Source organism: Gymnodraco acuticeps, unplaced genomic scaffold, assembly GCF_902827175.1.
Source record: "Gymnodraco acuticeps unplaced genomic scaffold, fGymAcu1.1, whole genome shotgun sequence".
NCBI classification, from domain to species: Eukaryota; Metazoa; Chordata; class Actinopteri; order Perciformes; family Bathydraconidae; genus Gymnodraco; species Gymnodraco acuticeps.
The window spans coordinates 3627999-3652229 of NW_022991180.1; the positions used below are offsets into that span (position 1 = coordinate 3627999).

Consider the following 24231-nt stretch of genomic DNA (forward strand, 5'->3'; position numbering starts at 1 on the left):
ACATATTTTTGGAAATGTCCCTGTACTATACAGTATATCATTAAAACTGTACCATTTTGTTGCCCATCTCCCCCTAACACTGTCCCATTGTGTCTTTATCTTTTCTTCCTCCTACAATATGTATCCTATCTTTCTCTAACTCTACAGCCCTATGAGCCTCAGTTATTCGGGCTGTGTGTCCAGTGCCTGGCTGCCGTGTCCATGGCTCTTCCTCCTGACCACATGGACTCATGCTGTGTGTCGGATACAGAGAGAAAAACCTCAATGGACACAGAAGGACACTTTGACCCCCAGCCTGTAGATACCTCAAGGTAAGATACTGACCAGAGATATTTATTGATAACAGATAAAGAATGGCACCTTTTGATTTTCAATGACTTGTTCTGCTCTAGGAAATATGTAAACTGTAATTTGGTAAAGAGAATATACTTTAAACAGCATTGGGCTCAACAATTGACCCATTTGTTATCAATATCCCCATATGGCCTATTGTATTTTTCAAATTTCAGGAGACGCAATACTTTTTGAAGTGTATGTCAATATACCATTTTAATTTAAATGTCTGGCTGCTGAGATATCGTCGCATGCACATTATATTGGACACAGAAAATATGCTTCCAAAAAACTGAGCAAAATCATTAAAGAACTCTTTTTTTATTAAATGAAGCTACTGCTGTGCAAATGATAATGTATCTTCATGCTCTAAGAACATCTTTCCAATAATAATGCACAATTATATCCAAATGTGTTATTGTAGGATAGAGTTACATGATGTGTTTTTTTTTGTTTCCCCTGCACTAGCGTGTCAGTGCCAGAAAGACTGGAGTTTGTTGTGAATAAGTACGCAGAGCACACTCATGAGAAGTGGTCACTGGACAAGGTAACATCTGAATATATTTGTTCAAATCCGAACGGCCGGTTTACGTTGACAAAGTAAAGTTGATTTATGATAACCTGGTGGTGACTGAACCACTTAGGAATATATTTACATGACAATATGTCTGCTTCACAGTGTCAACACATCATGTCTGTGTTGTAATTTATAGATGCCTGCATATTTTCTTATGTGTACTTTTACACTGAATCTGTATGTTATCTCTGTCAGTTTGCCAACGGCTGGGTTCACGGGGAGCAGCAATGTGAGAACACCAAGGTTCACCCTCGCCTCAAGCCATACAGGGCTCTGGCTGAGAAGGTAGAGTAAGAAGTCCAAAAATACAACAAAGTTAAGCAGTGAAGTAAGAACACCCCTAGGCGCTAACATAGCCAATGTACTGTCTGTAATATAAAATATGAAATGCATTGGTTTTTAGGTCTTTGGGGTACGGCGCTTACAACAGTTTTTTAAATAATAAAATGTTTGTAGTTTGAAATTGTTTTTCCATTATCTGCTGTCCTTCAATGACCTACTAAGTTCACTTTTTTTACAAGGGTATATTGATATTTCCGAGTTTTCTAGGAAAAGGAGGCGTACCGCTGGGCCATTAAAGAAACCATAAAGAGTATGCTGGCCTTTGGATGGACTATAGAGAGAACCAAAGAAGGAGAAGCATTCGGCACGCATACCGTTACACGCAGAGTATCTCAGTCTGGACAGGTACTCAAAATGCCACATTCACACAGCCCTAGGGCGCCATACGTCGTATTAAAATGTAGGTCTTCCCCCACTGCATTTCCTACCAATTTCTTTTTTTTGTTTAAAGTGTTCAGCAAATTTGATTTTAATTTTTTTTAATTCAAGAGTTGACAAACAATGGTTGTCTCTTATAGCTTTCTTTTGAAGGAGCATCAACCTTCAGCCCTAAACCAATGGACATGAGTAGCATCACCTTATCATGGGACCAGTGTGTGAGTAATCTTGCCTTATTTAGCATTAAAGTAGTTAAAACCTTTGTTCTACTTTAATCTTGACACCAGATCAGCAGAGCTAGTAGCACGCCTGTTACCAATGTTGTTCTATATAAGGCAAAGACATGATACTAAATGCTTACAAAATATAGGATCATAATTGTGAGTGGTCAGATGTAAGTGGCTTAAGTCTGTACAGTTATAGACTAACGGAACAGACATACATTTCTTTTAAAACAACTCAGTGACACAAATTTCAGTGCCTGAAAAATGAAGTCACCTTAAAAAGATAAATCATCTCCCATTGGTTACATGTTGGAGTGCTGTGTAATCGTATTTTGGATACTGGACCCATTTTCTTTTATGCATTTCCTTGCCAAAAGTAGTTTCCTTGTTGGAGATCTATTAGGATACTGTCTGCTTCTTTAACCCTTATGTTGTGTTCGGGTCTCCCGTGACCCGTTTCAACTACGCTCTAGTTTTTTTTATCAGAACAAGGTTTCATGATATCCTCCACAACAGCTATATAAACACTACAAAACAGATTTTGACAATTTTTGCCAAGTCTGAAGGTCTCTAAAAAACAAAGTGTATAATTTTGTGTTCGTGTCTGGGGAGACCCAGCAGAATTGTTTTGGGTGACTCGAGGTCAAATTTGGCCCAATCAAGATTCATCTTTGACTTTAGACACCCCAGCCCCAACCCCTTCATCAACTCTAACAATCGTTTTACGCAACATGCACCTGGTCTCCCCTCCCATACCCCCACGGGAAATCGACCTTTCTCAAAGAATATGTACACTAACGCTTGAACCTGAACACAAACATGCACGTGTGCAATATGTGGTGTAATGTGTTTTGGGGCCATACAATAAAATTACAACCGGATTGTACGGTTATGAATGCATAATAAGTTAGTTATGATGTAGTTAAAACAATATTGGATGATAGTCATTATTTTTGTGTGTTTTGGACTGAGATAAATCATGGGTCAATATTGACCCACAAACACCATGAACGGTAACAGCTTTCGAACACAACACAAGGGTTAAAGGAGTTATAGTTCTGTTTTTTTGTGTTTTTATTTACATGTCTTATTAGTGAGTTTTATATATTTATGAAATAAAGCGGATTGGGAGGAGCTGATATATTTGGTCGGAATTTATACTTGCCACGCTTCTGTAATTCTAGCAAACTTGTTTTTACAAATGTTGTGATAAAACTTGTGTTGCAAAGATAGAGTAAATAGATCTAACTTTTTTATTTGTTCCTATAGGCTATGGCTTTACAGTTAGCTGAAAACTACCACAATGCCTGGGCTAAGAAGAAGAAATTAGAGCTGGAGAGCAAAGGTACCAGTGGTGTCAACCCCTGTTTTCTGATATTTCTATGATGCGTCCTGTTTCTATTTCTATAAGTCGTGTTCCCACAGGGGCCACAGAACTGTTAGCAACAGTTTTAATGTATTTGACCAACGTCTGTTTTCAGGAGGAGGAAACCATCCAATGCTTGTACCCTATGATACTCTAACAGCCAAGGAGAAGACCAAATTCAGAGAAAGAGCGCAGGATGCTCTCAAGTTCCTTCAGCTTAACGGCTATAATGTGTGGAGGTGCATAATAAAGAATGAGCTTTCTTTGCTAAAGGCCAATGTAATACAGCATGAAAGATGTATAACTAGGGATGCTCCGATCGCCAATTTTGGGGCCGATCGCCGGAATCAGGGCCTATGGGGATCTTCCATTTAAAGTGATGTTTAAAACTCAGTTAAAGGTGGGGTAGGTAATTTGAGAAACCAGCTCAAGTGCGCTACAATTTGAAAATACACAACCGGCCATCCAGTCATTTTAGCCGGGTCGGCTAAAATGATTGGTCATGCTTTTTACAGCGCCACGGCTTCCACAGATGACATTTTTTAATGTATTTATTGTCAAAGCATTTAATATATTCATTGCTATCGGGATGTTAAGAGTATTTTTGCTCACCGGGCCGTCACAGCGGGTGGAGCTGCAGGATTTCTGCTTCACACACGTTGCATACCGCTATTTCATTGTCTTTTTCGGACACCTTAAAATACTGCCAGACCGGTGAAGCCATTTTGGCAAGCTTGTTTTGCCGCGCACAGAGAAAAGTGTCATGTATTTTTACGTCATAATTTTACGTCATGCGATCGGCTCTCGCAATCGGCATTTTTAGAGAGCAACGATCGATCGGCAGAGAGTGAGTATCGGCCGATATCGATCGGCGGCCGATCCATCGGAGCATCCCTATGTATAACCCATCTTCATTTCACACTGGTGCAGAGGCCATTTTAGAAATTCGAAAATTCATAGTCCAGATTATACATTAATGTCAGAGTTTATTGTCTTCTAGCAGCAGTGTTTCATTACCCCTGTATGATTTCACCTCCTCTACAGGGATCGGAAGACAGCCGAGATGGACTTTCCAGCCATAGCCAACTGCTTTGGCTTCACTCTCCTTCAGCAGCTGCTGGCTCACACTGAGGAGGCCCAGGAGCATGTGTTGGAGCTGGGTATGATGATCATTTCACTTATTGGAAATGTAATATGAATATCTTATGTAGATGACGCTCCAATGTTTTTGAACATATTAGTGAGCCTTGAATCTGGGACTTGAATTCTTCACATTTTATCAATATTCAGTCTTGAGTTATTGAATATTCAGCAAGTCTGCCTCAGGGTGGATTTGATGTAAACCATCACTAATAGCCCACAGCATGCCTGGGTATGTGAACTTGTCTGTCTTACGTGAGAATTACACAGAAACACTTTTATTATTAATACGTTACTATTTTGTATCTTGTACCACGGTAGATGTCTTTGATCAAATATTTCATTGTGGTTTTCTTTCCAGAGGTGATGCAAGCCAGAGGACAGATGTCTAAGGGAGAGAGAGCTGCACACCAGCAGCCAATTCATTTTTTCCCCAAGGTTTGCCTCAGATCAATTACATATCTGAACAGTCCTAATCCATATCAGTCTGATATGAATTCCCTGGCATTGACTTGGCTCTCTTTCAAGGCCATTTTCGTCCCCCCTCCTTTTTCTTATTTGATTTACGTCATCTAATTAGTTTTGTTAGACGGTTGCCATGGGAAACTCCTCTTAAGTAAAACCCTTTGTGGCTGTGTAATTTATTTAGCCATTTTGGACATCCTTGTGGGCGTGTCGATTGCCATCAGGAAATTGATTAAAGCTTCCCACTCTGTTCTGCCCCTAAGGAGGCAGCGAATGAAAAGGGTTTATTTCTTCATTGATGGCACCCACTGAGTTGGTCAGCCGATACCATGAACAGTCATGCCTCAGATCTCTACACCCCACACCTCCCACTCAACCACACACTCCAAGCACATCCCTGCCTGTCCATCTGTTTGTCTGTAAATAGTCAGTGCTTCATATGGGGAGATAATAGATGCCAAATGTTCAGCTCTTTCCCCCACAGGTCCTTATCGGGACTAATTATAACACATTCATGTTGTTATAGACACTGCAAAGACCCAAAACCTTATTTGAAACACTAATCATGATGACAATTTGATTGGATGCATTAAGGGAAATATGTTACTAACAAGTGACAATCAAGAGTTATCTACTTGATTTAATAGTACTTATACTTCAAATGATGTATCTTTTGAGTAAGTTCTCTCTTTACTTTATTGATGATATGGCTACTACTCCATTCAACAGGTTATCCTTCCTTTCTTGGAACAATATGTGAAGAGCCATCGTCCATACTTCCTGCCCACTTCTCACTGCTCAAGTGGGAATAAAAGCCATGCATCAAAAAAGGAAAAGGAGATGATTGCAAGGTATGTGTTAACCCCCAACAAATATCATGGTATGCTGATTTCACTATATGTTTTTTTAAATGCTCTTACACATATTGTATAAGGACAATTCCTCAGAACTGTTCTGTCAAATACTTTAAAAAGTGTAATTATTTATTTTCTTCATCAGTGTTTATTTCAATGTAAAAGCCTCATCCTTCTGATTTTGTGTCCTGCAATTACTTTCCCACTCCTCTCCTCATCACTGCCTTTGTCCTTCTCCTCACATCCAGCCTCTTTTGTAAGCTTGCAGCTCTAGTAAGACACAGGATCTCCCTCTTTGGTAAGGATGGTGTGGAAATGCAGCTCAATCACTTTTTCTCTTGTTAGTGTCCTTGGTTTGCTCCTCAATATGTTATTATATGAGATTCATCTAATTCCTTGTGTGTTTATGCATGTTCTATATTTGACTCTATTTGTCTGTGTGTGAGGACATTGTGGATTAAGTGTGTATCAGGGTTCTTACGGTCATTAAAAACCTGGAAAAGTCGTGTAAATTCAAAATGCTAATTCCAGGCCCTGGAAAAGTTATCGAAAACAATATTTTTCCCAACGTTTTGGAAAAGTCATGGAAATGTAACTAAAGTTGCATCAAATATAATTTATATTTGATCTAATCGCCGAAATAGTAATACTATAATGATAATAAATACGGTATAGTAATGAAATGTAAAATGGCATTTAACTGACGAGGTATTTTTCTGGTGAGAGATTTGAGTTGCTTTAGCGTGTAGAAGCTAGTAAGCCTACTATTTGATTTGTTTTAGATAGGCACAACATGTTTCATATGCAGACCTTGTTTTCCTGTTCCATGTTAAACCATTTTCAGTGGTACCGCTGAGAAAGAGTAATTTTTTTGGTCATGGAAAATTAGGTAAAGGTCATGGAAAAATCATTGGTGAAAAAGTGTATGAACCCTGGTGTATGTATGTGTGTTTTGCCAGGAAACGAAGCGTCGTCAGTTGCAAGATGCCTCCATGTTTTGGCTCAGACTCTGGATGCCAGGTAGCTAGATGGCACTATCGTCACACTCTGCCTGAACCGATCCCCTCACTCTGCCTGCGGTCACATCAGTGTCACACCACCATGTCTGAGGATGAGATGACTGGTGTAATTGAGCCCCTGATACACTGATGCTATCTAATTGTGGTTGATATCACTTTTGCTCCCTGAGGACACTGCCTCTGAATCATGACCCTAAAAGTAGAATCTCGGCTCGGCAGACATTGATGTCTCTTAGACTTGTCTGCTGGATGGATTAGCAACTGATTTAATCCACTTAACTGTTTTTATTAAAGCTTGTAAAAGAGACACTGCATGATGCCTTTTAAACTGTTTTATTATCTTAATATCATTTCTTATTGTTCTATTTTGAAGTAGGCAATCACATGTTTTGTATCCCTTATTTGTACATGTATAACTTAAAGGTAGGGTAGGTAAGAATGGAGAAACCAGCTCGAGTGCGCTAGAAAGTACGGAGCCGAAAAAAATCTGCCCCTTCCTTCAGACTTCCTTACAGAGCCCCTGCTCCAACACACACGAACGCGCACATGACCAATGAGGGCACGAGATAAGTTTGTGCACGAGATGGAAGTCTGACAGGCATCCAGTTATTTTAGCCGGGCCGGCTCAGATGATTGGTCGTGCTTTTTACAGCCCCACAGCTTCCACAGATGACATTTTGTTCATGTATTTATTGTCAAAGCATTTATTTATTCATTGCTATCGGGATGTTAAGAGCATTCCATGGATGGAATATAACAAAAAAGGTTTTTGAAGTGAATTACCTACCCTACCTTTTAATGCAGTTTACCACTAAACCAACAGCCATTTTTCACCCTTTGGCCCTAGAGCATTGATGAAGTCAGCCCCAGAGTTTATCCAAGCATCCCTGCATTCATTCTTCGAGGCAGCCGCAGCTGATCTGGAGATGACAGTGGAAAACCTGTCTGTGACCTTGGTCTGTTTGCCTCAGAGTCGGAGTCAACAGGCCAGAGGAGTTGCCAAGGTTCTCAGCTTCACAACCTCTGTTCTCCTGCCCACCCTCACCTCCCTCTTTCAGCATCTTGGCAACCAACACTTTGGAGTGCTCCTCCTGGGTGAGGGCGACTTTGATGCATTTTACATCCTCCAATGCACCCTTAGATACACAATTACAAATACAGCTTGACAACATACCTTCACAATAGTACATAAACACACTAGCACATGGTTCTTCAGTAGTTCGTACATTTGTTAAGGAGCTGGATGAACATTCCACCACATGTTTGAAACCAGCTCCTTGAGTGTCTCAGTTATAGCCATAGAGCAGCAGGAGCATATTGTCAACATCACTGATATCCTGACCTTCCAGGAATCATTCATTATCTGCAGCCATCCAGCTACTAGTCTATCTCTCTCTGTTTGCACGCTATCAGCTTTCCTACTCACTGTCCTTGGATGTTGTCTTTCCAGTGGGGAGTATCCAGGTGTACTGTTACAGGATCCTCAACAGCCTCCACTCTCTTGGCACCAGCAGCAGCATCTACATGGAGGGGTACTACCTTTATGGCTACGTGATTCACAGTTAGCGATTTTGAAAAGAATGTCTTCCTGTAATCTTGTTTTCTCTCTTTTAACAATCTAAACTTTCTTCTTTTAACTCATTTCATCAAGGCTATTGATTAATGTATACGGGTCAAGTTAAGTGACCAACATTTCTGACCCTGAGATAAGAACTGAAAGTATCTGGCAGATCACTTACATTAGCAAACCTACCCCACAGAGTTTGATTAGATTTGTACATTAGTCAGCCCCATGCCTCTGTCCTAACAGTCTTCCTGTGCAGGCAGAGGGCAGCAGCAGGGGCTTGTCTGGCAGCTCTGACTGGGACGTTTCCTGTTTGCTTCCTGGAGCCTTCTCTAAACCAAAACAACCCTTACACCATCTACAACACCATGAGTGCCTCTGAGAGAGAAGGTAATAACCATTGTCATTTCCGTTACCTAATTATGATTACATATGTGACTGAAGTGCCACAACACTCGCCAATTAATTAGTCACAGGACAAAGACTCAATACAAATGAACTAAGCCTCCTGACACACTAATCAGTGTTCTCTGCTTGAGTGCTCCAACCCCCATATCTTTACCCTGTTTTCTCAGCCTTATTATCCATTTCTGTTTCTTTTAGACTTTGGGCTAGCAGATCAGGTGGAGGACATGTGTCCCTACCTGCCCTCTCTGAATCAGGCTCTGGAGGAGGTGGAGGATTTGGCTGCAGCTGGTGCTGGGGCTCGCCAGGCACAGTACATCCATGTCACTGAGGTCACTCTGCCTATGCTGTGCAGCTACATGTCTCGTTGGTGGGACTGGGGCCCCGAGGGCCTGCCAGATAGCCCGATCTGCACCGCTGTCATTCCTCAACATGCTAGTGACCTTCTTGGCCACATCCTCCGTGTCATCCACAACCATGTCGGCTGTAGCCAGGGCGACTGGATGAAACAGCTGGCAGGTATTATGGTCATATACATTACTCAGATGTTTTCTTTATTTCGGTTATAATTCCCACTACTAATAGTTGCCCTATCTTTCAGTTTTTTCCCAGCCGATTATATGCAAAGCCCACACTGGGCTGTTAAAGAGCCACTTCCTGCCACTGATGGAGAAATTGAGAAAGAGGGCCGAATGTGTGCTGCTTGAGGAGGAGCAGATGAAAGCAGAATGGTGTGATACCTCTGAAGCAGAGTTACAGATACAGGAGAAGTTCACTGTGCTGGTGCGAGACCTCTACGCCTTTTATCCACTCCTCATCCCATTTGTGGATTCTAATCGGTAAGGCACTCTGCCAAGGAGCTCAGACGTGGAGAAGCAAGCTTATTTGTCTAAAGCTCCAGGAGAGTTATTACAAGATTCTTTAGAATCAATGGAGTGTAACTTTTTTTACTCTGATACATTGACACTAGGAGCACTGGTAATTAACCTCTGCCCTTTGCAGAAACCTTTTTGAAATGCACTTTTTCCATCAATGTTTGTGAAAAAACTTGTGGTAAATTGTAAAAATAAGATGGATGTTGTTGAGTGGTATTTGAAGATAATATTTCAGGCAAATGTTAACTCTTACTGGAATAAATTCCCCGATGATACTGCGATGTGTTTTTTTTTGTCTTGCCTCAGTGCCAGCTGGCTGAAAGAGCCAAACCCTGACGCTGAGCAGCTGTTCTGCATGGTGGCAGAGGTCTTTATATTCTGGGCCAAATCTCATGTGAGGATGACACATCGTGGTTTTTTATTTATTCCTCTCATGTCCATGCTATCCAAGTGAATATTCTACTCCATAAACCATGTCATCTTTCTTCCCCCTTTGTTTGCTACTACAGAATTTCAAATGGGAGGAACAGAACTTTGTGGTCCAAAATGAAATAAACAACTTGGCTTTCCTTGTCAACAACGACAAAATGTCCAAGGTCAGCCATGTTTGTTATTTGTAACAAGTTGGCAACTGTCAGTCAAGTCTCAAAGTTAATTAATCTTCATGGCTTTTTAATACACAGTTTGACCATGAGCAGAGGAGGGTGAAGAGGAAGGGGGATCGGTATTCCACACATACCTCTCTGATTGTGGCGTCCATGAAGAGACTGCTCCCTGTGGGACTCAGGGTTTGCTTTCCGAGTGACCACAGCCTCATCATGTTGGCTAAGAGCGGCTTCTCTCAGGTCAGTTGGAAATGTACGAGTGTAGCATTCATGATGACAAAACCTTCCATCTGAGTGTATTTATAGAGGCGAAGTCCCGCCCATCTACTTCCGACCCATGGGACCTTATTTCGGAAAAATTATCTATTGAAGTCAATGGAGAGAGAAAACGTATCTTTCGATCCCATTTGAATTGTGCCACGAATTACACATATGATGTTTGTCAATCTTAACAAATAATTTCCATGTCAAAAAAGTCAGTTTGTTGTAAAACTGTTGAAATATAAGACTATGAAAAATACGCAACTAGAAAGACTACAAATCCCAGAATCCCGGTCCCGCATGCTGGCTCTTAAAGAACCGACTAACTCCCCTTGTGTGTATGTACAGCTCTCAACATGCCCAGACTTGTAGTGATTTTCACCTCTTTTAATACTTTTCGCCTCATTCTGAAAGAAAGAAGTGAAATGTGCCAACTCGACGGCCGTCTTGGTGTGTGGTGCGAGATGGGAGATGTAGTTCATTGAGCGGTTTCACACAAAAAAAAGTGTTACTTCACAGTTTTACGACACATTTTTATTTTTTTGACTTGCAAAATTATCTTTTAAATTGACAAACACCATATGTGTAATTCGTGGCACAATTCAAACGGGATCGAAAGATAATCTTTCTCTCTATGTATTGACTTCAATACATAATATTTCCGAAATAAGGTCTCATGGAGCTCCCCCGGAAAGGGAGGGACTTCGCCTCTATATGATAATCTGGAGAGTTGTAGGGTCATGGTGGACGTGAGTGTCCTATAATATATGTGGTATTTAATGTATATTTCATGTCGGCCATTGTTTGCCTTTAACAGAAGAACACTGAAGATGAGATTCGAGAACGTGTTTTCAATGGCCTTCAGCGTCAGGTAACAATCTTTATTGTGTTCGTAACATACAATACATTTCATTTTTTAAGATTATCAGTTGTATTTCAACATATATAGTTTTTTATTACAATATTTCTGCAGTATGAAATAAAATCCTTAAAGAAGGGTTTGTTGACTGACATGGTAAGTGGAATTCTTAAATAAATAACTCTTACCTAGCTATAGAAAAACTGCTTAGCATCTCTATTTCATCTTGGTTTAATTAATTCCTTTTTTGTTCTCTTCTTAAAGTATAATCAAAGTAAGTGTTTCCTACATTCTGGAGACACTGCATATTCATCACCATGTATGAGTACATGTGACTTTTAATTTGCAGAAGGCAGCAAGTATGTGGTAAATGAAATTGAAGAATGCTCTCTTAGCTTGCCAAATCAGGAACAAACATAGTATAATAATCTCATTACTCATTGCTCACCAGAGACATCACTGTGTCACATACTCACTAAACTGTTAAAAATATGCTTGCATTATCCAGTTATTCACGAGTCAGTCATACATATGTTTATTCATGAGTCAGTGATGAAGAAAAACACACATTCTGCTCTCATTAGCATAATCAATCAGACTTTTAAACAGACATTTGATTATATTTTTGCACAGCCCATTATTAAGCCTTTTGTTGGTCATATGAAAGTGATTATTTTCACTGAAGTGTTCTGCTGTATTGTTGTGGATCATATGAGAAAGTCAGAAAGGAAATCAAAAGCAATAAGGATGGCAAGATTCAGCCCATCAACTGGATTTCTTATTAATGTTTTTTAGCCTTTTATTTTCAAACCAAGCTCCCTTATTCTGTTTGTTTTGCTCTGAATCCTCATTTCTCATTGCTGAAGCATTTCTCACCCACCAGCAGTCTTTCTAAAAATATGTGTAATTGAATGGCTGAAACACAAAAGAAGAAAAGAGAATATAAAAGAAGCAATTTTTGAATGTTTTCTCTTTGCAGGTGTTAAACGGCTTGAGGCAGGAGTCCCTTTATACAGATCCTCCAGGCCAGCTCGGAGCCATTACTGACGGCCAAAGGACTGTCGACAGGATTCTGGAAATAGCTCGAGTTCTTTATTACCTTGACCAGGTGAGCTTTTAAAGCAATAAAACTAATTATCATTATCAGTACACATAAAGTATTTTTATTTCATTTTTTGCTTGCCAAAGTTTAAGTGATTCTCTTTTTATAGCCTTTTTTATTTAGATTATAGAGAAGACCCTAGCTACTTTAGTTTCAGGGCCCAGGAAGTGCACCGTACTCTGAGGAAAATATTCGTTGTGGCCAAACGGCGTTACTACACTTCCGTATCGGTCGCTGGGTCCGGAAAGACTTTTTTCCATTGGCTTACATTGGGAAAGAGACGTCTGTAAATCGTTGGATGATTTTTTTTAAACTAAATAAACTACCCAGTATGAACATTTGTATAGCCCTTATTAAAAAAATGTGCTTATAACGTTATTCTGAGTTATTTTCCTCGGCTTTATGAACGCGCATCTGAGAGTGGGAGCTCGGGGGCGGGGCTTAAGGGGCAACTCAACTGCGCATGCTCTATGAGCACACATACGGTTACTTCTGCTCTGACAGCAAGGCATGATGGGTAATCTGTAACGTTTCGCTCTCTCAAAAGTTGGGCCATTTTGTCCTCATGCGCCAATGAGCAGCTCTCATAGGAAAGAACGAGACCCCGCCTCCCACGCTGTATCCAGTTCTTATTATACATCCATGTTTCAGGGTCCTAATATTGTGCGTCCTGGCATGCTTTCATACTATCATGGCTTACGATTGAGCCATCATTAACGCTATTAGTATCACCTGTTACAAAATACTCTTCTAGGCACTGTTAGAGAAGTGTTTGATATTACAAACAGTACAACATAACATATTACGAGAGCAAAGGGAATTAGAAACCTTACTGTAGATTGTTTTTCTTCTTGACGCTAATTTATTTGGAATATATTAATGCATGATAATTGCAAGACAAATGAAGCTAAACTCCCACTGAAACCACTTAGGGTTCATGTGCACTATTCTATTACACTTTCTAATTGACGTCTTTGTTTATCTTTGAATTTCGGTTCAGGTGGAGCACCCGCAGAGAAATAAAAAACCTGCGTGGCACAGAGTGTTATCCAAGCAGAGGAAACGAGCAGTGGTGGCCTGCCTGCGGATGGCTCCCCTTTACAACTTACCCAGGTACAAACGTGATTACATTATCATATGAAAACCCTGTGGCTGTATGTGATATAGTATTTGGATGTTTGTGTCTCGTGAATTGTAGCTGTGTCACCACCCATAAGAGCATAAGCAGTGTGAGAAAAAGTTTTTAGAGAGTACTTGTCCATGGACAAGTGAGTTTGGCAATTTACTTCTCCAAATACATTTTTCACTTGTCCAGAATGGACAAAAATTGGGGCCACTGGAATCTTCTTCTTCGTCATCGTATTTTACATTTTCCCACGGTTTTTACAACACCGCTCAACGTAAGTGAGCAGTAAGATTTTACTGCATCACACATAGGGTTGGGTATCGTTTGGATTTTAACGATTCCGGTTCTGCTTTTCGATTCCGGTTATTTTTGGTTCTCGATTCCGGTTCTTTGAGAGGGTAAAAATAAGTCCCATGACAAACTGGGAGAAAAATATATTTATGAAAACATTAAGTCAAATCTGTATTCCTATTTACAAATCACTTCATACTGTTGAATTTCTTACGGTTATTGAATACAATTTTATATATATATATATATGCAGTTTGAGAATGTACAATTGGCCCAGTCTCCTCTGATGTTACACTGCAACCTGTCTGTGAGACAGAGTCCAACCACACATGTCCAACACATAGGACATAACCTAATAATAATAATAATAATGACATTAGATGTATAGCCTATAGGCCTAGCGCTTTTCTACAACTCAAAGACGCTTGCACGCTTACACATGTCCTGCAATACACATGCTGCAGCTGCCCAGCTGCTCACTGTTTGTAAAAGTAAATAAATAGTATTTTCATTTCAATAATGTACTTTCTATACCCTGCTTCATAAACAATACTGACATCCCTGTGCTCCTCCGAGTCTGGGGGTCCGGGGATGTGAGGACAGCGCGAGGACACAGACAGGGAGGCTGCTTCACTTCATAAAGGAAATGGTGGTCAATATTAACAACATAGGAGTTAAAACGCTTAATAACCTTCATTACGCGTTAGAGAAAGAACATAAGAAAGTTTGACAAAGATGAGGCTGTTAAACGGGCAGCAGATCCGCTATGTGTAGAAAGAGAGAGAGAGAGACGGCGATCAGCTGATACAGAGCATAGAGAGAGCTGCAGTCCGCGGGGCTCGGGGCTCGGCCTCGCCTCGTGTCCTCACAACTCTTATTAATCCCGGTACCGGACAATTGTTATTTGTTCCTACTCGGAACCGAGTTTTGCTTCCCAACCCTGCCACTATGCTACACTTCCCACCCCGCTCCGCCCCGCCCCGTCTAACTGTACAGAAAGCGGCGAGATGCATTTAGGAATCGACAAGCAGAACCGAAACTAACACTTCTAAACGAACAATGGCGGACACGTACAATTTGCGAATGAGTTCTGCCTTTTGTAAACTGAATGTATCAATAATTTGTCAATAAATCAGGCCGAAAAACGTCACTTGTCCGCCGGACAAGTCAATTGAAAGATCTACTTAAGAGCGGTGAATCATCTTAGAAACAGGAAGCGCTCAAACGTTTGTGTGAGTTTATCTAATTTAGCAGTGATTCCATGTCAGCCACAGCTTGTTACAAAAAACATGACTGATAGTGTGTTCAACAAACTTAAACTAGCTTTATTAAATGTCAGGTCTTTGGCAGGAAAAACATTTTTAATCAATGATTTTATCACTGAGCACAATCTCGATTTTATGTTTTTAACAGAAACTTGGATTGAACAGAATAACAGTGCAGCTGTTCTTATCGAATCAACCCCTCCCAACTTTAGTTTTATGAGTCAGGAAAGAATGCATAAGAAAGGAGGTGGAGTTGCTATTCTGTTCAATGATTCCCTTCAATGCAGGAAGACATCGTATGGAAACTTTGATTCTTTTGAATATGTGGCCCTTCAGCTGAAATGCTCCTCTCGAGCTCTGTTCCTAAATATCTATAGACCACCCAAATACTGTGCAAGCTTTTTTGATGACTTTACTGAACTGCTGTCTATAGTGTGTATTGACTTTGACCGTCTAGTCATTGTTGGTGATTTTAACATCCATGTTGACAACCCCCAGGACAGAGGGGCTAAAGAACTGTTTTGTGTTCTTGATAGCTATGGACTGACTCAGCATGTGACAGAGCCCACGCACAATAAGGGGCACACTCTGGACTTAATTATCTCAAAGGGTCTGAATATCTCTAAGGTTGTGGTGACTAATGTTGCACTCTCTGACCATTCCTGTGTTTTCTTTGAGAGCTCTATTTCTGTTCACAAAAATGTTCAAAAAGAGATAACCACAAAGTGATATTTAACTGAAAATACTAGGGAAATGTTTACTCAGAATTTTTCTACCACACTTGCCCCTGCTAACATCTCAGTAAATGAGCTAGTAGATCATTTTAATTCAAAAATTAAAAATGTTATAGATGCCATTGCTCCAACTAAGGTAAAGGAAGTGTCTGGCAAGAAAATATCTCCATGGAGAAAGGCCATGACCGTGAAAACAGAAAAAAGAGAATGTCGAAAAGCTGAACGCAGGTGGCGAAAAACAAATCTCCAGGTTCACTTTGACATTTATAAAGAGAGACTTGGCCTTTATAATTTGGAATTGAAAAACGCACGACAATCGTTCTTCTCTGACATCATTACCAAAAACAAAAACAACGCACGTGCCTTGTTTGCTACCGTCGACAGACTAACTAACCCCCCAGTGTCAGTAGCCTCTGAATTTCTATCCACCAGGGCGTGCAATGATTTGGCCTCCTTTTTCACTGACAAAATTCAGAAAATCAGACAAGCAGTCAGTGCCTCTGCATCAGGAACAGCAAATGTGTTGTCCCTATGTCCACCTAACATCAATTCAAACACCATGACACAATTCCATCAGATTAATGATAAAAACCTAGAGGACATTATTCAACTTCTGAAATCCTCCTCCTGCTGCCTTGATATTATTCCAACAGGATTTTTCAAAGATGTTTTGCCTTGCATGGCCTCAGATCTACTTCATATAGTAAACAAATCTCTTCACTCAGGTATTTTTCCACAGGCCCTGAAAACTGCAGTCATTAAACCGCTCTTAAAACAGAATAATCTAGATGCTTCAGTAATGAACAATTACAGGCCCATATCAAACCTCCCATTTCTAGGTAAAATCATTGAAAAAGTTGTTTTTCAACAGTTGAGTAATTTCTTGCATTTAAATAACTGTTTCGATGTGTTCCAGTCAGGCTTTCGTCCAAACCACAGCACTGAGACTGCTCTTGTAAAGGTCTTTAATGACATCCACTTAAACACAGACAGTGGCAGAACTTCAGTGTTAGTATTATTAGATCTCAGTGCTGCGTTTGACACTGTTGACCACAGCATATTACTAGACCGACTGGAAAACTGGGTGGGACTTTCGGAAACAGTTCTAAATTGGTTTGAATCCTACTTAAAGGACAGAAACAACTTTGTTTCTATAGGTAAATACACATCTGAGTTGACAAATATGACATGTGGGGTTCCTCAAGGCTCCATCTTGGGGCCTCTTCTCTTTAACATCTACATGCTACCACTGGCTCAGATAATGAAAAACAACAAAATAAGTTACCATAGCTATGCAGATGACACACAAATGTACGTAACAATTTCACCAGGAGACTATGCTCCAATTCAAACACTGAGTAAGTGCATTGAACAAATCAATGACTGGATGTGTCAGAACTTTCTCCAATTAAACAAAGATAAAACTGAGGTAATGGTTTTTGGAGCCAAGTCAGAACATATAAAAGTTGAGCTTCAGTGTGCAATGTTCAAAACAACAGATAAAGCCAGAAATCTAGGTGTAGTCATGGACTCTGACCTGAGTTTCAACAGTCACATTAAAACAGTTACTAAATCAGCCTACTATCACCTAAAGAATATATCTAGGATTAAAAGACTAATGTCACAGCAGGATTTGGAAAAACTTGTCCATGCCTTTATCTTCAGTAGACTCGACTACTGCGATGGTGTATTCACAGGTCTCACTAACAAATCTATTAGAAAGCTGCAGCTGATTCAGAACGCCGCTGCTCGAGTCCTCACTGACACTAAGAAAGTGGATCACATCACTCCTGTTCTGAAGTCTTTACACTGACTTCCTGTGTGTCAAAGAATAGATTTCAAAAATATTGCTACTGGTTTATAAAGCACTGAATGGTTTAGGCCCAAAATACATTACTGACCTCCTGCTAAATTATGAACCATCCAGATCTCTCAGGTCTTCAGGCACTGGTCAGCTTTCTGTCCCCAGAGTCAGAACTAAACATGGTAAAGCAGCGTTCAGTTATTATGCTCCAAATATCTGGAACAAACTCCCAGAAACCTGCAGGTCCGCTGCAACTCTGACTACTTTTAAATCCAGGCTGAAGACTTTTCTTTTTGTCGCTGCTTTTAATTGAACTATTCATATCTTAAACTGCACTGTAACTTTTATCCATGTATTTTTTCTTTTAATGTTTCTTTTATTAGCTTTTCTTTTTAATGACTGATTTTAAATGCCCTTTTCTTAATGTCTTTCATTTTTTGTAAAGCACTTTGAATTGCCTTGTGTTGAAAAGTGCTATATAAATAAACTTGCCTTGCCTTGCCTTGCCTTGCCTTACTTGTCCGATATTGTAAATAACACGTCCCGGACGGTGGGACGTGTACTTTTTCGCACACTGATAAGAGGCCTTGATGAATGTTTTATAATTGGTCTAATCAGAGCTCTTTTATAGTTTAATAGTGTCCCTCTAAGCTGCCTGTTTGTCTATCTCTTATTTGTGTGTATGCAAATGTGAGACTCCTGTTGTCTCTTCACCCTTTCTTCTGCCTCCCCAGGCACAGAGCCGTCAACCTGTTCCTTCAAGGCTACAATAAATCCTGGATATCAGCAGAGGACCACAGCTTTGAGGAGAAGCTTGTGGAGGATTTAGCTGTGAGTTGAAAGCAAACCATATCGACACCAGAAGGTTAAAATGATCTGAAACATAGGTAGGAGTTAAAATAGGTCTATTTTTTGATTGGGAGAAAAACACAAATTGCCATCTGCCATCCATAACCAAGATTTTCTAAATGTACATATCAAATATGGCCCATCATTCCTTTTTCCTTTTGGTTTTGTGAGCCATTGACTCTGTTCAGTGCAATGTAAAGATTACTCTACATCAGGGATGGGGCCCACATAATTGATGTACTGGCCACCAGGGGGCCGCAGATTCACTTGGAACACACACACACAAATTAGTAGTAGTGGCGGCTCAAGTTGCTTACTTTCATTACAGCAACGGTCTGCAAACATACTAAACATTGTAGTTTACCCCTGAATTCAGTGAAAATATATTCTTTCTCCCACTTTTCTTGGAAAACACGATTTTCCTCAGATACCTTTCTCTTGCTCATGCTGACATCCACAGAGGGCTGTGCTTATCTGTGACCCGCTCTATCGAAATCAGTCGGAAGTCGCAACGGCTCATTTCAAAATAAAAGTGGATTTGTGTAAAAAAACTAGTTTTTCGGGGTTCGGGTGTTTTGTTTTTAAGTAACCAAGGTCTTGGCTTTCAGAATATGACACTTTTATTGCCAAAATCACACAATAAATACATTTTTTAAGCTTGCAAAGGGAAGAAGAGGCACCTCTCACTCGCACCCTGCTGTTCCTCAGCGCCGCTCCCCCTCCCTCCGGCTGAAATTATGAATGCAAGGTGTATAGTAATCATAGATAACACGGCAGGGTCTGTTACAGTTTGTTTTCATCTTATTTCAAATAAACAAAGTATTGGCTTTTAGAATATTAAACTCGTTTCGCCAAATTCAGATGATAAATACAACTTTGTAGCTTGTAACGGCATAATTACAAGCGGAGAACGGAGTGACTTAACGTCACAGCAGGCATAACAACAGCTGGTGTTTCTTGTGTTTGTTTCCCGGGACACGAGATGGAAGGCTGACAGGCAGGTAGGCCATCCAGTTATTTTAGCCGGGCCAGCTCAGATGATTGGTCGTGCTTCTTACAGCGCTACGGCTTCCACAGATGACATTTTTTTATGTATTTATTGTCAAAGCACTTAATGTATTCATTGCTATCGGGATGTTAAGAGCATTCTATGGAATATAACACAAAGTGTTTCTGAAGTGAATTACCTACCCTACCTTAGAAATTAAAATGGCCCTTTTTGAACTATGTTTATGTTAAGTTATAGTCTTCCCCCTGCACATAAACCTGACCATGTTATGTACTGTAAGTTTGAGTATACTTTATAGTCTGTATTTGCAGTCGGGCTAACCTTCTGGGACTAAACGTTAGTCACCCCAGAGGCTGTGGGGCCAGTGTGTGACATTATTTAAGAGCACACACTAGTGGCTTTATTCTCTCTTGAATGCAGAGGGGAGGAGTGATGGATCTGTGTGGAGGTGACCGAGAGGAAGGGAAGGATGTGGGAGAAGGTGCCAGAGCTATCGATCCCCTCCTGCAACTCATTACACTCTTCAGTCGAAGCGCCCTGACGGAAACGAGGTCTGTGTGAGTTCATTCTTAAAGATCACATGCTGTAAAAAACCTTTTCTCCTTTTTTCACCAGTCCAACCCATCACCTAGAAGGTCAATATTAGATACGTCAGAAGGGTTCTTTTGTCCTGAACACATTTCTGTGGCAATTGCTTTCCAAAAACCTGCAATGTGAAACATGTTTTTAATTATTTGTAGAAATGTCCTGTGGTGCTCTTAGTCACACATCATTTGGTCCCCAATCCCATTGAGACGTTGCTCTCATAGTCTCATGATATTCCTGCAGAGACACACTTGCCGCCTGAGTGCATAATATTAAATGAACATTTCCCTCCACGTCACAGTGAAGACATTCGAGTGGGGAGGCCTCTCTGGCTTGAGCCGCTGCAGAGATGTGATCAAATCAGCCAGGTTTATGGTGTTTGGGTATGGTCGATTAAAAAGTATAATACCACAGTGTAGATTTATGAATAAAATGATCAACTTCTAGATCAGTGCTTCTCAAAGTGTGGTCCGCGGTGTTTGTATTGTTGATTTAATGTGTGAACGAGGCGATATAGAGAAGGTTAAACTGTCATTATTAGGCTGTAATTTATTATATACTGTTGGAGTGGTAAGCAGGCCTATTGTTTTGGGATATTTGTGGAGTTAGATGGTCTGCGAGTGTTTTTTGTATTGGTTAAGTGGTCCTTGGTATGAAAAAGTTTGAGAAACACTGCTCTAGATCCACACACTACAGTACTTCAACTCTATAATTAACATGATCAGTTTGAACCATTGTGAATGGATCAGGTGACGATCCGCTACGCATTGACCTTGACCCTGTCATTTAACAGCCATTTTCTATATTGCTTTATCGTCCATAGCAAGTGTTGAGAGTTTTCATAGTATGTTTAATACTTAAAACGAAAGTTAGTTATAATCAAATATAATCAATTATATTCTTGTATAACCCACAATGAAAATGCTTCATATTTTAGGTTTTTCTATAGTTACAGTATAAACAAAACCAAGTGGTTTGTTAAGTTGAGTGTAAGGCCTATAAGAGTTATGGGTGTCTCTGATAAGAGAGTAGGCCGTTTTCTCCCTCTCCTCTGACAGCAGTTCACAGGGAGGGGGGGCTCCGGGCTTAAGGAGAAACACATTAGAGGCCTCAAAAAGGGGGTTATGTCATAAACGAGAATAATATTTTTCAAATCCTACAGGGGTCATGTCCTTTTTACACAAACATGGGAAGGTGTGTCTTATGCCATAAGCTATGGAACATGTCGGGTCATGTCCAGCCCTGTACATTAGAGGCCATGCCCAGTTTTCCACAAATTGGGTGTGGAGGAGGTATTTGTTTTTTGGGGTTTCGATCCGGTTTTTTGAGCATAAAGAGACTGGTTTTTTGAGAGAGCGCGAGAGAGAGGGGGGTTTCCCCTGGTAGACTCTCTCCCAGTAGGCTTTGTCCTTCAGAGCTGGGTTAATAGCTCTCGGTAAGGTCCTCTCACACTTGGTAAATATCTCTCGAATTTCTTGGTTGTTGGCTGAGTGGAATGATTTGATGAGAGATGTGTTTGTGAATATTATAACCGCCACCTGTGAGGATCTTCCTTCGAATTAATGCGGACAGGAATGGGTTTTTGAATGTTAATCTGCCGTCTGTGTCGGAAAAAGTGTATGAATATTAGACCCGCCACCTGTGAGGAATCTTCCTCCGAATTAATGCGGATAGGAACGGGTTTTTGAATGTTATACCTGCCGTCTGTGTCGGAAAAAAAGGTATGAAACTGATGTGAATTGATTTGGTGAATGAACAGTTGAATGCGCTTTTTATTGTCACCGGTCTTTTTATGAGGAAATACCTCTAAATTCTATCGGGAGAATTTTAAAATGTCACAACTGAATTGGGCAGTTGAAATTAAACATGTTGGTAATAAATGTAAGACTGTGAATTAAAGTTTCATATTTGAACATGATCACAGCACAATTTTTTTAGTATGATTATAATGTTGTAAGGAGAGAAGGTAAAAACCCTGTATTAGTTTGGACCTATTTTTCTTCAAATAAACTGATCCCACCTTTTTGGACTGGGATAACTTAAAAGACACCTGTGCTCTCCTCTCCTGCTTAAAAGGTAAGACTGCACCCTGCCACTCACACTTAGGTAGGAGCACACTCCATTTACTGATATCAAAATCCTTCGGGATCCCTTAAACAGATTAAAAAAGAGTTGTCTGAATTGAAACAGCAGTTAATTGAACCTGGTTCTTCGGGGGGTTAGTAGAGGTGAGATCTTGCTGACGTTGGTGGATCTGAGCCAAGCAGTAAACTTACATAGACTCAATAACTTCGGTCAGGTCAATTAGTAGGTCAGAGTAATTTACCGGAATAAATTATCAGGACCTCGCCGACTCTAAACATGGCGCCCAACGTGGGGCTCTGTGAAAAGTAATAGGCTACTTTTACCTAGTGAAAAAAATCGATGAGTACAAATCAGCGAAATACAGGCTGAAAGTCTTGTTAAAATACCTACCCGAATCCTAGAAATATATATTTTAACCTAAAAGTGTAGTAATTTAAGTTGATACTATTGCACCGGACTGAGGGTTATATTATATCGGATATTGCTGTCTGTTAAAGAAGCTAAAGTAGGTTCTTCTTCCCCTAGCCATATTGAGAAGCCCCTGTGGTCCCTTTAACACAGGTTTTGGTGGCTAGTAGTGAAGTCAGCCGTAGGAGCACTGCTCAGTACCTGTCCAATTACTTTTAAACTTATAGGTAGGACTTGACAAAGAGCTGCGGTTTGAACTTTTGCGTTAAAACATAACGTGGGGAAGAGTTAATGGGAGATTTAATAAAGATAAACATAGGTCTAAAGGTACCTATGCTGTTGAAATAGCTCGAAGCTCGGTACATAATACTCTTAACTGAGGTATCCGCATGTACTAGCTGAATCCAGAAAGAGTAACCTAGAACCAAGTGACGGTATAGTCGGACTGATTCATCCGACGTGAGTAATAGCCTAGGAACTTGCATGTGTATAAAAGAGTGAACGTAAACCCTTAAATAAAATAAAAAATTATATCTTATCTGTATGTAAGCTCCATTCAAGTCAATGAGAGTTAAAATGTGAGTGGCAGGGTGCAGTCTTACCTTTTAAGCAGGAGAGGAGAGCACAGGTGTTTTTTAAGTTATCCCAGTCCAAAAAGGTGGGATCAGTTTATTTGAAGAAAAATAGGTCCAAACTAATACAGGGTTTTTACCTTCTCTCCTTACAACATTATAATCATACTAAAAAAATGGTGCTGTGATCATGTTCAAATATGAAACTTTAATTCACAGTCTTACATTTATTACCAAAATGTTTAATTTCAACTGCCCAATTCAGTTGTGACATTTTAAAATTCTCCCGATAGAATTTAGAGGTATTTCCTCATAAAAAGACCGGTGACAATAAAAAGCGCATTCAACTTTTCATTCACCAAATAAATTCACATCAGTTTCATACCTTTTTTTCCAACACAGACGGCGGGTATAACATTCAAAAACCCGTTCCTATCCGCATTAATTCGGAGGAAGATTCCTCACAGGTGGCGGGTCTAATATTCATACACTTTTTCCGACACAGACGGCGGATTAACATTCAAAAACCCATTCCTGTCCGCATTAATTCGGAGGAAGATCCTCACAGGTGGCGGTTAAAATATTCACAAACACATCTCTCATCAAATCATTCCACTCAGCCAACAACCAAGAAATTCGAGAGATATTTACCAAGTGTAAGAGGACCTTACCGAGAGCTATTAACCCAGCTCTGAAGGACAAAGCCTACTGGGAGAGAGTCTACCAGGGGAAACCCCCCTCTCTATCGCGCTCTCTCAAAAAACCAGTCTCTTTATGCTCAAAAAACCGGATCGAAACCCCAAAAAACAAATACCTCCTCCACACCCAATTTGTGGAAAACTGGGCATGGCCTCTAATGTACAGGGCTGGACATGACCCGACATGTTGGGTAATACAAGAATATCATTGATTATATTTGATTATAACTAACTTTCGTTTTAAGTATTAAACATACTATGAAAACTCTCAACACCCTCTTTTCAAAATGCAAAGTTATCAAATAGCAACAGATAAATTGTAAGCATACATACATATTCAAAAACCATCAAGAAGCATTCTCATTATGGGTTTATACAAGAATATGATTGATCATATATGATTTAAAATTAACTTTTGTTTTAAGTATTCACTTCA

At 40.1% G+C, this 24231-nt stretch overlaps 1 protein-coding gene across 3 annotated transcripts in view; it reads left to right on the plus strand.

Moving 5' to 3' along the window:
- The window catches only part of ryr2b (ryanodine receptor 2b (cardiac)), a 102667-nt gene that overhangs the window by 58727 nt on the left and 19709 nt on the right, over positions 1 to 24231 (plus strand). The window contains exons 53-77 of one of the 3 annotated variants that reach the window (XM_034237910.1): positions 148 to 311; positions 802 to 880; positions 1106 to 1195; positions 1460 to 1597; positions 1771 to 1848; positions 3124 to 3199; positions 3336 to 3459; positions 4265 to 4380; positions 4722 to 4798; positions 5555 to 5676; positions 5928 to 5977; positions 6639 to 6699; positions 7546 to 7793; positions 8149 to 8230; positions 8522 to 8652; positions 8866 to 9186; positions 9269 to 9506; positions 9849 to 9936; positions 10052 to 10138; positions 10226 to 10387; positions 11226 to 11279; positions 12247 to 12375; positions 13370 to 13482; positions 18324 to 18420; positions 19868 to 19998. In XM_034237910.1, the coding sequence (XP_034093801.1) occupies positions 148 to 311; positions 802 to 880; positions 1106 to 1195; positions 1460 to 1597; positions 1771 to 1848; positions 3124 to 3199; positions 3336 to 3459; positions 4265 to 4380; positions 4722 to 4798; positions 5555 to 5676; positions 5928 to 5977; positions 6639 to 6699; positions 7546 to 7793; positions 8149 to 8230; positions 8522 to 8652; positions 8866 to 9186; positions 9269 to 9506; positions 9849 to 9936; positions 10052 to 10138; positions 10226 to 10387; positions 11226 to 11279; positions 12247 to 12375; positions 13370 to 13482; positions 18324 to 18420; positions 19868 to 19998 (3056 nt within the window). Of the gene's footprint in view, positions 1 to 147; positions 312 to 801; positions 881 to 1105; positions 1196 to 1459; positions 1598 to 1770; positions 1849 to 3123; positions 3200 to 3335; positions 3460 to 4264; positions 4381 to 4721; positions 4799 to 5554; positions 5677 to 5927; positions 5978 to 6638; positions 6700 to 7545; positions 7794 to 8148; positions 8231 to 8521; positions 8653 to 8865; positions 9187 to 9268; positions 9507 to 9848; positions 9937 to 10051; positions 10139 to 10225; positions 10388 to 11225; positions 11280 to 12246; positions 12376 to 13369; positions 13483 to 18323; positions 18421 to 19867; positions 20005 to 24231 lie in introns of all 3 variants that reach the window. The other 2 variants (XM_034237908.1, XM_034237909.1) reach the window with 2 other exon arrangements.